Source organism: Anthonomus grandis, chromosome 14, assembly GCF_022605725.1.
Source record: "Anthonomus grandis grandis chromosome 14, icAntGran1.3, whole genome shotgun sequence".
In the NCBI taxonomy this organism is placed as follows: domain Eukaryota; kingdom Metazoa; phylum Arthropoda; class Insecta; order Coleoptera; family Curculionidae; genus Anthonomus; species Anthonomus grandis.
The window spans coordinates 6,818,624-6,830,998 of record NC_065559.1 but is presented as its reverse complement, the minus strand read 5'-3'; the positions used below and the strand labels follow the sequence as shown (position 1 = coordinate 6,830,998).

The following is a 12,375-nucleotide window of genomic DNA, read 5'->3' as shown; positions in this document are numbered from 1 at the left end:
CATAAACAAATAAACTTACCGATGAAATTTGGATTTTAATGCTCTAATCTCCTTACTACACAAGAATGCACCATGATCGTTTATTTTGGCATTAATTTTCTCCAAGAAAGTTCGAAAACAACAAAAAACTGATAAAATACACTCTAAACACAAAATACACCCTAGACTCAATAATTTAAAGCGTTTTTGTTTTAATTCCTTGGTAACATCGCTCGAGATTCATTCATTCATAATTTTTGACAGAACTCGAAAAATAGTAAAACGTGCGTAAGACTGTAGCGCAACGTTGCCGAAGTGACTAAATTTTTTAATGCTCCAAGATATTTTTGTTTGGACTGCTGCTTTTATTAATATTTTTGCTTTTAAATTAAGTCGATTTTTCTATGAATTTTATTAATATTCGATTAGTTTTTTTTCATTATAAGCTCAGTTATGTTTCCGACTCAAATAACCTTTAAAAGGTATTACATTTTTTAATACTTAAAAAGCGGATAAATAGCTCTGGCAAAAGTGCAATATTGTAAAAGGACAAAAGATTGAGAGGAAAATATATTTTGCCATTTTAAAATGTAAACAATGCAGTCTCTTAAGCTGGATTTATACAGACAAATAAAGTAAAATAAGAAATAAAATAAAAATAAAATAAGAGTTAAATATACAAAAGTTCCATAACGCATTTACATAGCAAAATAATATAATAAAATAAGAAGTTGACCAAAATCCAACTTTCATATTTTATTTTATGTGAAAACGAAACTGCGCACGTTATTTTGGTCACAACACACCCTCTCAAGACATAGAGGTACTATAACCTGGCATATAATTGGTTACCCTTATTTCTTATTTGTTATTTTAATTGCCTGTTTTTGTGAAACGTTGAAGAGTGGACTTTGACGACAAAGGGATGACATTTTTTTATAGGCTTTTGGTCCAACAAGGTATAAACTCATAGCAAATTGTTTATATTCATTTGTGTGCCTGCTTCCCAGAGGAGACTTGTTCAGTAGAGATAGCTGACTCTTAAGGAATGCACAAGAATCTGCTGGGTAGTTGTCATCTTGGAATTTTTGAACATCGTCCAAAGTAACTCCTACTTCCAGGAATCTTTTTGCGTGAGAGCCTTCCTTTTCCAGAGTTTTAATTTCTTTTCTTAATTGAATTTTTCTTGGAGTTATTGCCGAAATCTTCATTGACGTTTGACAGAACTTATCTTGAAAGTAAAATTTATTTTAGATATACGATACCTGTTTTAATACAACATCAAAATTTAACTCAACAACAAGATCAAAATAATTTTAAAAAATTTAAGGTAATGTTTTTTGGAATTTATTGAACTTTACCCAAACTGAAATAATAAAATCTAACAAAAAATATAGATTTTTTTACTCAGGAGCTAAAAAACTATTATAGGGGTAGCGACGTATTCATTATTAAATTACTAGGTTTTTCTTAATTTTTATTGTACTTTAAGTAAAACATTTGAGTATAGTGCAAGTGTAATTATTTTGCATATTATAAAAAAGTTCACAGTGCCGATTCTTTCACTTACCTGTATTATTACATACATCCGTCTGGACAGAAACATTAACCTGCATCGGAGTGTCAGTTTTCACGGAAACGTCACTGAATTCCTTCCTTAATGTGTGACCTGCAATGATGTTAGAATTATCTGTGCCTGGAAAAATAGTACGTACATTTGTAAATAATTCTGATTTCCCTATATACCAAAAAATTGTAAATATTAAAAGGTACCTTCTATTATACATATTGCCATTATAAGTGCACAAATTAGAAGAAAAGATAAAACATACTTGTCGATGCTCTGGTCAGGAACAATGTAGGAATTGCGTCGGGTCTAAGACGTTGATTTGAAGGGGACATAAAACTGCTCTCCGCAAAATGCAAACTACAGATATTAACCCTTTTATAACATTGTTTCGGAGTAAGATCGGCATATCTATGTTCGCCAGTAAATCCAAAAATACCTTTCCAGAGTTGGCACCTATAATCCATTTTTTATATTAATTTAAAAAAAGAAACAGGAACCAGATCATAAAGTAACTAGGAATGCAATCATGAATTTAATAAACAACTAATTCCAACGTACTTACCTATTTTCATTTTTTGGACATCTAAAAAACATTAAATCACTTCCACGCTTTGTAAAACAACTGTCTACCGAACAATAAGTCGACATTTTAATATAATAGATTATAATAATTTGCAATTCCACTGAGTCCACCCGGTACAATTAGTAATAAAACGCTCGCACATCAAAACGATTTAAACTCTACTCACTGTGTAACCCAACAGATTCGATTGTAGGAGCGTCGCCCGGCAAATGAAGTGAGGGGCGATGAATAGGTAATTCGGCGCGTGGAGCCGAGTGAAGCAACTTGTATTTTATTCAGTAAACTTTGACCATGTATTGAAGCATTTATGTTTTTGTATGCGTATACATACATATAGATATATAGCATAAATACATACTTTAAAAATGTGGAGAGTTTCTGTTTAATTTTCCTCATGATTATATACCCCGTTATTTATACTCTATACTCACATACTCTCTTTTAAACGGACACCTCCCATAAGCGGACAAAAGTTACGGAACCGTGAGTGTCCGCTTATGGGAGCTTTCACTGTATATGTATAATTATACATATATATTATTTATTATGTATAAAGTCTTTTAAGTTAGATTTTAGTGTTTAATTTTACTTGTGTTTTGCTTCATTTTTTTGTTTTATGACTAAATCAAAACATTTAAAAAAATTCCCTTCAAACCCTGTTCGAAATGGGTTTTTGTACAGTATTTATGGCCTTCTTACCCCTTTCGTCGCGGTTACAGTTACGATGAATAGTAGTTTCTCAGTAATATAAAACAGTTACAGTTCATACATATTTACATTTAATTAAAACAACAAGGAAGACTAAACAACTAAGCAGTATTTATTTCTTCAATCCGCTTCTCCAGAGCTGCCGCAAGTCTTCTAAAAATCTCCAACGTTTCAACCGGACTACGACCGAACTCGTCTTTAGCGGCATTTTGCTCCGGTGTGTTTCTGCTTATGTGTAATTCCAACTCTTCAATGTACATCGAAATCACCGAATATCGAGCGGTCAAGTCTAAGTTTTCAAAGTTTTCTATCCTCATTAGTTTGGTCTTCTCTTCTTCTGTTAAAACTCTTGGGTGCGACTTAGATGGAGATAAAAGTCCCAAGGTAACACACCTGTCCAAGTTTATACAGTCCTCAAAATGTGTACTTTTTTTTGCATGTTTTAGATAAGAGAAGAGCGGAGGTTTTAGTATCTAAAACATCATTCTTTCATAAATTTTTTCGCAGCGGCAATAAAATTATACATACCTTACACTCGATACTTTTATAATCATACTCCTTTCGAAATTGTGGATCGCAAGGTGCTTCTTCAACTGGAATGGCTCTACGCACAGGAGTTCGTGCTAATAATTGTAGTTTCTCATATTCTCGTTTTAAATCGTCGGTCAACACCTGTTCTGGAACGTCTACTTTAGATAAATCCGATATATCCATGATACTTTCAATAGTTTCTTTTGGACAATCCTCTTCAGGCTTCTCTGCTTTATTTTCTTCATCAGGTTCGATTGTTTTATGTGCTACAAGCTTTTCTTCTCCCTGATCGTCTTTCTTGACCTAGATTGTAAACAACAATAGACTTAGTAACTTAAACAAAGATTGATCCTTACCAAATCGTTTAAATCCAAAGTTCCGTTTTCAAATTGTTTAAGTAACTCCTTATAATCATAACTCCAATTGTATTGAACGTTACTTTTAGCTATAAATAATTGTTCAATAGAAGTTGGAAGTTTCATTTCCTTAAGGTTTAATATTTTTGGGGTACATTCGGTCAACTTAAACTTAAAAGGGGCCTTTTCGGGAAATGGAAAATCGTCTTCTGCGGGTGGTTCGGTTGATTTTTCCAAAAACATGTTTGTGCCTAGACAGTAGTCATATGAACCTGTAATTTTCAAATAAAAATATTAATTATTAGACTTATTTTCCTTTAAATTTCTTAAGTGATAATATATATAATTAAGTGATAAAAATAAATAAACAATAAATTCAACAAGAAATAAGAGATTTAAATCCCACCAAATAATTTGATTGAGTTTGTGAAGCACTAGCAAAAACTATCATTCGTTGTAGTGCCCTGAAGAAGACAATTAATTTGTCAGTGAATTTAAATAGACTATTATTTAAATACTAATAGCAGGAGGAAAAATGATACTAAATTAATAGTTCCATGTAACCTATTTATTACTACACCAACATTTCCTTTCTTGACCACTATTTCATTATTGTCTAGCAATTACTTCTAGAAATAAATTACTTTTTAATTATCAGTTTTCACAGAACTAACTGTGGGATTGATGCTTCAATAATTAGAATGTGTAATTTGGGAAATTCTGTTATAAAAAATAATGATATTGACCTGTTCTGTGATTGAATTAATAGACATGGCATAATTCATTAGTTGCTTACAATCATCCACATTTCCAATTGCTTCAAGACTTACATCATGCCTTTATGTAAGAATAGTTGTTGGGATGTCCTAGATATAGCTGTATATGTATTTAGTCTTTAATACCTACACTTACTGACAGTGTACTAACTAAACATATACATTTCTGCAAGAAGATGGAATGGCTCATCTTGTCGAAAGCCTTGGAGGAATCAGAATAAATTGCATTAACCTCGCACCCCTATCCAAGAGTTATAAAAGTAGAACCACAAATATATAAAAAATATATAGTCATTAATAATTGATCAAGACAGTAGTTTAAATTGATCCAAGGATATATTGAATATATCTATATCTAATTTCTTTGCCATTCTATTTACAGGTGCACTTTGGCCACAGATGGTTCTGTGACACAAAGATCAGCTGATATCAAATTAAAAAGTATCCATGAATTTACTACTGTGGGTCGATCTTCAAGAGTATCAATTCCAAGTAACTTTTGTAGGAGACTATAATCTATTTACTATATGGGTATTTTTCACTTGAAATTTGTGACTCTCAAGGAACTGAAGTAGGAAGTGAGTTGACACCATTACAGTCATAGTCTGCTCAGGTTATTCCTAAAAACGGACAGTGAACTACTACATAAATCAATGTTATGAGCGTTTAAGACACTCAGAGATCTATCGATAGGAGAATGACGGCCATATTCAGTTCTGTGCATAGGAACATGATACAGGTAAAAATTGCGTAGAGTTCTATTTGGAATATTGAGACCCACCTTAGAAAGAAGGTCAGGAGCATTAATCATGCCATTAACCGGTTTAAAGATAAAACAAAGTTCAGCGTTCACACGCCTTTTGGCCAATGTATCCAGGTTAAGTCTTACTCTCATGTACTCACGATGGTACTCGTCAAAACTAATGCCCATTCTAAATGCAGCACACCGTAAAAATCCATCTTGCACTCTCTCAATCATATCTATTGAATTCTGATATAGAGGAGACCACACTACTGAAGAGAATTCAAGATTAGATCTAACCAGTGAGACATAAAGGAGTCTATAGGCTTGCAGAGAGAGATGTGAACTATACCTGTTTACAGCACCCAACACTCTTAGTCCCTTTAAAGTTAATTTAGAGATGTGACAAGGCATCAAGGTCTTTCTGAAGTTTGGCTATATCATTAACCTGTTTAATCTGCATGTAGAGCTTCAGGTCATCAGCAAACATACTTACAGAACCATGATTGATCACATTAACAATATCATTCATAAATAGATTAAAGAGCAGAGGGGCACAGTGAGATCCCTGAGGAACCCCTGAAACTACATTAGTAGGTGCAGAAGTACAGCCATGCACCTTCACACTCTAAGTTCTTCCTATCAGAAAACTCTTTGGCCATTTTAAGAGGGAGTCATGAAAACCAGCACTTTCCAACTTGGCCAGCAAGAGACCAAAGTTCACCCTGTCGAAGGCCTTGGAGAAGTCGGTATAGACCGTATCAGTCTGAACCCCCCCCCCCCTCCAAAGCCCCCAGCAGATTACACTTGAATTGAACCAAACTGCTGGTTGTGGATTTCCCAGAAGAGAATCCCGACTGTTTTTCACTAATGATTCCTTTGCATTGCCGTGTTAGCTGATCGCAAACCAAACTATCAAGCAATTTGGCCAATGAGTTCTGAATACATACTCCACAATAATTGGCAATATCCCCCCTATTGCCAGCCTTAAATATTGCCATGCTGAAACTGTGCTTCCAAGCTTCTGGGAATGTAGAATCCTGTAAAGACATATTATTAAAGATCAGCTGGAGAGGCCTACTAATTGTATAAATACAGCTCTTTAAAAAGACATTAGGTGTATTACCTGGCCCACAGATAAACTTGTTACGTAATTTCTGGATCTTAGAAAATACCTCCGCAATTTATATTATTAAACTAATTCAGTGATCAGCATATAAAGGTCTGAAAGTCTGGGATATATTGTTTATGTCTTCAATGTGGAGGTCAAAAGGTAACATGTGATCAACTGATCCCTATTGCAGACTGTGGTCAGCTCTAGTTACTGTCTCTTTGAGTATTCATAAATTGCAGAATATTTAATTCTATTACATAAACATATACTTCCTAATATTTAGAAAGAGTTTGTTATCAATACACCACACTCCAAACCTGTCCAAGTCTTTCTAAGTGCACCTGTCTTTGTGGTACCAGAAATGAAACCAGTTTCCTTGGTTTAGTAAACTGAGGCACTCTATCTCAGATTTCCATCATGATTTTTATAAGAATAAATCTACAGCTCCTAATTTGATCTGTCATCAATCTAATCTCATAAACAAGTAGGTGCCATGTCATATATGAGCCGCTCAGAGGAAAAGTAGTATATGTCAGTATTTTTTAATTTTTGAGTTATAGCATTAATTATGTTTCTACTGGTCTAATATATTCAGTCGAAAACTGGTATAAGTGAAAATTTTAACTTAGCTAAGATAAGAGCTTCCTAACGTTATTCCTCTCAACATAACGGATTTGTTCGCTGGAATAGTGGTATAAGTTAAGGCACCACACTGTTCTGATGTCGCGCCAAGTCTTATTAAACTCGCTTTTCTTGTTTAGTCAGGTTTTTTAAGTGTTATGGTACGTAGTGTGTAGGTCAGTTACTGTAGCTAAGAAAAAAGATATGATAGAACTTCTTCAGTGGATTCCCCCGATTCAGCATCAGTTCTTCCTGGACTTACTGACAAAAGAAGATGCTGTTGACAGTGGTCCATTATCCGATTCTGATGAAGATTAATTTGTTTAATAACTTGTTCTTACTCTCCTTACTGTAAGTTTAGTATGTAAGATAAGTAGTAGTAATGTTTTGCTCTTCAAGCTCTATATTTTTTTAACACTTTTATCAGTAATAGATATCATAGTAAACATACTACAGCTATTATTTTTCTTTGGTTCATCAGTTTTGTGAAATTTGGTTAACTTTTACGAGGAAAAGTGATATAACTCTCCAAGTTATACCACTTTTCCGCTATGTTTTTGAAAAAAACTTACTGGAAGAATGACATTGGGCGGCAAAAATGTAATTATTGGGCGCAATCAGTAAAAATGTTTACCATATGAAATTTTAGTACAGGGTTATTATAAATATGTACAAAAAAGTTAAGAATATGTTACTGTGATTTTTTAATTCATCCAGATGCAAAATATCAATTTTCTAAATTTCTACTTTAAGGGAGTTAGACCACTTTTCCGCTGAACGGCTCATATACAGACTTTACTAAGGCGTTTACTCCACAGGTAATAAGCCTCTTAACTATGTGGCCTCTATTAGGGATTTGGCAGTTATTTGATGAGAAGCTCTTATAAAGTCTTCAAAATTGCTGGAGTTTAAGTAAAGAAATTGTTCATATCTTTTACTTTATTTAACCAGAATGGTTTTTGCTGCCTAGTAAAGAGTATTGGATAATTGCTTAGAGATTTGGACTTCATGTTTTCCAGACTCTTATTGATGCTTCAGAAAAAATTCAGCATAAATTCTTGAGATATTAGACTGATAGTACCTATACTTTCATCGAAAATCGTGACTATTCTAATATTGAACAATAAGTATCCATACCTGCTTTGTGTAAACACCATAATATCTCTGGTTGTACCTTTATAAATAAAGTTTACAGATTGTCTTGTTCTTTTGAGTTTTATAAGGTCTAATATTCTTATCATGGCGTGACATCATAATATAATTATTTTCCTTCTTAGTGTTCTTAGCCCTAGATTTAAATTTACTTAGAACTTTATATAGTTGCAGAGGTGCCTTTCTGGGATTGTATTAAAATTAATATAAAATTAGTATTTTTTCTTTTCTTTTTGGGTATTTTTTTCTGGGACCACTCTTACATGCTTTCTTTGTATTGGGCTTAAGACAGCTTTATTAGGGCAGTATTATACCTTTGCGGATAATCCAGTGTTGGTTTACACAAGTAGTGATGTCGATAAGCTGACTAATTTATTAAATAGCAATTAGATAGATTCATACTATTAAATAATAAATTAAAATTAAATGCAGGCAAAACAAAATATATATTTAAACAAAAAAAAAAGAAAGTTATAAGTAATTTTAAAATAAGTATTAATAAAACTAGATTACAAAAAGTGGAAAGTATAAAATATTTAGGGTTTGTGCTTCACGAGAAGCTAACATGGCTAGGACAAATTGATCATATAAAAAATAAGTTAATTTCCTTTATTGGAGCCGTTTTCAGAATTTTTCCTAAATGTATACCCTTTGAGTAGTATCCTTAGCATAGAGAGGACAAAATTAGTGAATAAGATTATAAATAATAATTAAATTCAATCTCATAATTTAAGAAATTGTAGTGACATTCAGTAAGGTGAAGTTATGACTAATATTCATCTGCATAATCCTATAAGTGAGGCATTGAACTTTCAACAACCTCCCTAACTCTGAAAATTAAAATATGTGCACAATTTCTTTTAAATTCATTACACATTATGCTCTATCATTTTTAGTCGCAGTAGTTTTTATGTAAAATATCTTGAAGAATAAGTATTTTTTTAAATTGTCTGTTACAAGTACTACAGGTACTGTTCAGAATAATACTGGTAACTTAAGCTAGACCAAAATAAGAGATGTATTAATATCTAAAAATAATTTGTTGTAATTATAAAAGCTGGAATAAAGAATTGTTGTTAAAAAATATTGTGGAGTAAGATGGAAATAAGATGTGCATATGGTACACACACATCATTTAAAATGCTATAGTGTACTAAACTTAGCTGCATTAGGGAGAAGATATGAGGAGAAATATTGTTTTAGTATATATTTTTATCTGTAATTTATTACCTTTAGTTGGAATGGAGATATGTATATACAAGTATTGTTATTGTATTTTTGCTAAACATTATTATTATTAATTTAGTGACAACATTATAAAAGGTGTAACGTTAAAGTTATGAAGTATCAAGAAGGGTTGAGACACTTAGGCCTGTTGTATTTGCCCCAAGGTTTTGTGCCACCTTGCTGCTTGCCAAACAGTTTGGCTCTGCTTATCTGACAAGAAAAAAATTAGGGCAAGCAATTTCTCTGTGAGCGAAGGAAAGGTTCTTAATAATTTAGTAAAGAAATACAAGGAAAGCATAGAATGTAAGAAAACAGATCGCAACAATAATGAAATTAAAGCAGAGACCTTGGAGAAAATTTGTCAGGAATTTAACAGTGTTCTCAGAGTTCAAAAAAAAGGCCAAGCAAAAATTTATAACAATAACTGTAAGTGATAGTGATATCCATGAAATATTAGGAGGGATCAACTTACAGGGCTAACATCAAAATATGTCATTGATGCTACTGCAGGTTTTTTTAACTTGTTTTAAATCACTTTCAACCTTAAATACTGTAAAATTTTTAGAATCAATCTCTATTCAGATAGAAAGCAAAAATGCTGATGATATTTTATCTAAAATCTAAAAGTATTTTTAAAATCTATAAATAGTGTAATTGAACTAATACAAACCATCATACTTGTCCGTAACAGATGAAATTTGTTCAGAAATTCTATCTACTATGAATCTTACAGCTTGCTTTTCCAACCTAAATGTAGCCTTAAATTCTTTATCATCCCAAATGTTCAAATGATCCAGTCTATCCCTGTACACCTGTGATGATCTAGGGTGTATAATTTTATTTACTAATTCCAGAAAATTTTTGTCATCTGTAATATCTTCCTAAATAGGATCCATTTTTATATTTTGGTTTGTAAACTAAACCTGGGGTACCTAGTAACTAATAAATGACCACCTCACCAAACACAATAATTATTGAAAGGTGGCTGTATTTACATAAATAAAAAATATCAAAATGATATACTAAATATTAATTTAATCTAAAAAATTTGCTTAAACTCCCTTTGAACGCTACTAATTAGATGTTCAAGATGACCGCAGGTTATCGTCTGAATTAACATTGTACAACGGATTAATTCCGCTGAACCGAAGATCTTTATGAACTGTTGTTGAACGCCCATTGTACATTTGGGCCTAATAGAATTAAGCAATAAGAGAGTTTAATAATTAACTTACCTTCAAAAATCATGTCGTTTACTTGAACAACTGGGTGTTCATCATTTAAGTTGGCTAAACGAACAAAAATCTCATTTTTCAAAAGGTGCTTTGGTAATTTACTGTTGAAATCTAAGTAGAGCACCTTTTCTCTTATCGGGTCTGAATTTCCCTCAGGATCAGCTTCCATTTTATACTTGTTTTGTGATCACTATTGGCTATAGGATTGGAAGTTTGTATGTGAACTTATTAATATTATTTTTCCCATAAGTTTACTTTTTGTTTGATGTAGATTTAGTTTATTTACTAAAATCGGTTTTATTTACCAACAAAAATTAAAAAACTCAAGAGAGAAATGAGGTTATGTATGGTGTGGTCCGTTATTAGCTATTTAGACTTTGATAGTTCAAAACGGCTGATTTCTTTTGACACATAGGGTCAGAGAATGGATAAAAGTTTTTATTAATGATTTTTGTTAGTTGCTAATTTTTATTTGCTCGTTTTTGACTTCATGTTCAATTTTTTTACCGTATTAATTTAGTATAAAATTGTTCTTATTCTTGGTGCCATGTCATATAGTATATATATATACAGGTTGGCGAATAGAAGACTACACACAGGCATTATAAATGGCAACACCGTTTCTCGCTTTCTTTCCTGTTGATAAGGGGCGCGGTAGATTTTGATCGTCTGATCAAACTCTATATATCGATACCAATATTCTAATAGGATGTATCCCACAAAACACAAATTTTTCAGGAGGAGGAAAAAACCGTATATTTTTTTAAGTATTTAAGAAAAAAATGTTTTTTTTAATACCTTTTTTTTCTATTATTTGTTTTAGATTATGAGTTTTTTTTCACTTGTTTTTTAAATTGGCGGCAATAAGTGGGTTAGGTCTTATTATAATATTATGACTTTATTGGATACGACATATTTCTTTGTAGTTGTCACGTTAGCACGATAACTAAATTCTAAATATTGTGGGTTAAGACAAATTAAACAACGATTATATTTAAAACGAATTTACTTTATTCCTTATCAAAACTGTTTTAAAGGAAAAAAATTAGGAAACAGAAGTTTAATTCAAAACAAATATTGAAAAACTAATCCAAATCTTTACAAAATGGAACTCTAATATGACTATTTTGTTCCCTTACTTTTTTTTAAAGCCTTATCAGTCTTTCTTGTGGAACTTTTTTGTACTTCTGTATTGTTTACCTTCTTGTTTGATACTTCTGTTTTTTCGTAATATTTTATTAGGTCGTAAAAGTAGTGCGTGTCTTTTGGAATCACTTTTTTTAACTGTTGTAAATCCATCCATTTTTTCTTTGAAATTTTTAACCTTTTACTGTATAAGGGCCTGGGTACGTATTCATCCAAGGTAATTCCTTTTTGTCTTTGTGGTAAAATTGCATACGGGTCGTCGTATTTAGTTTTATACAAGATTTCCCCCGAAGGTAAATACTTTAGACATCTTAAGTCTGCCACCTTTAACGGACTGTTTAATTTTCCTGGGCGAATTGAGTTATATATTATAATAGACATCAAGTTCGGGTTGTCAAAATTAAGAAAGTACGAGTGGTCTAAATATTCAACTTCTAAAGGCATTGGGTTTTTTCTGGCATCTTTTATAATATTAATGTAGTCTGTAGGTAGAAAAATATATTTTCCCTTCAATCGTCTCTCAATAAGGCTATGAGAAGAGTCACACTCCATTTGAGTGTGACCCTTCTCAAAAAATTTTTGTTCAATCTCAATATTAAATTTTGTTGCAAGAAAGGACAATGCATTGGACAGAA

General features: G+C 32.0%; 1 protein-coding gene across 1 annotated transcript; it reads right to left on the bottom strand.

Annotated features, from left to right (window-relative positions):
• Positions 1 to 2,888: 2,888 nt before the first annotated feature.
• Positions 2,889 to 10,940, bottom strand: LOC126744684 (uncharacterized). The gene is made up of 4 exons (XM_050452195.1): positions 10,595 to 10,940; positions 3,728 to 3,999; positions 3,369 to 3,674; positions 2,889 to 3,313 (listed from the first exon to the last, which is right to left on the bottom strand). The coding sequence occupies exons 1-4, from the start codon at positions 10,761 to 10,763 to the stop codon at positions 2,942 to 2,944; spliced, it is 1,119 nt and encodes a 372-aa protein (XP_050308152.1). The 5' UTR covers positions 10,764 to 10,940; the 3' UTR covers positions 2,889 to 2,941.
• Positions 10,941 to 12,375: the final 1,435 nt, after the last annotated feature.

Excerpts from the sequence above, each read along its gene's own strand:
- LOC126744684 (XM_050452195.1), bottom strand. The coding sequence starts at position 10,763 with ATGGAAGCTGATCCTGAGGGAAATTCAGACCCGATAAGAGAAAAGGTG. Across the intron at positions 3,675-3,727 it reads CTTTGGATTTAAACGATTTG|GTCAAGAAAGACGATCAGGG; the intron begins GTAAGGATCAAT and ends TTTACAATCTAG. Across the intron at positions 3,314-3,368 it reads ATAAAAGTATCGAGTGTAAG|ATACTAAAACCTCCGCTCTT; the intron begins GTATGTATAATT and ends ATGATGTTTTAG.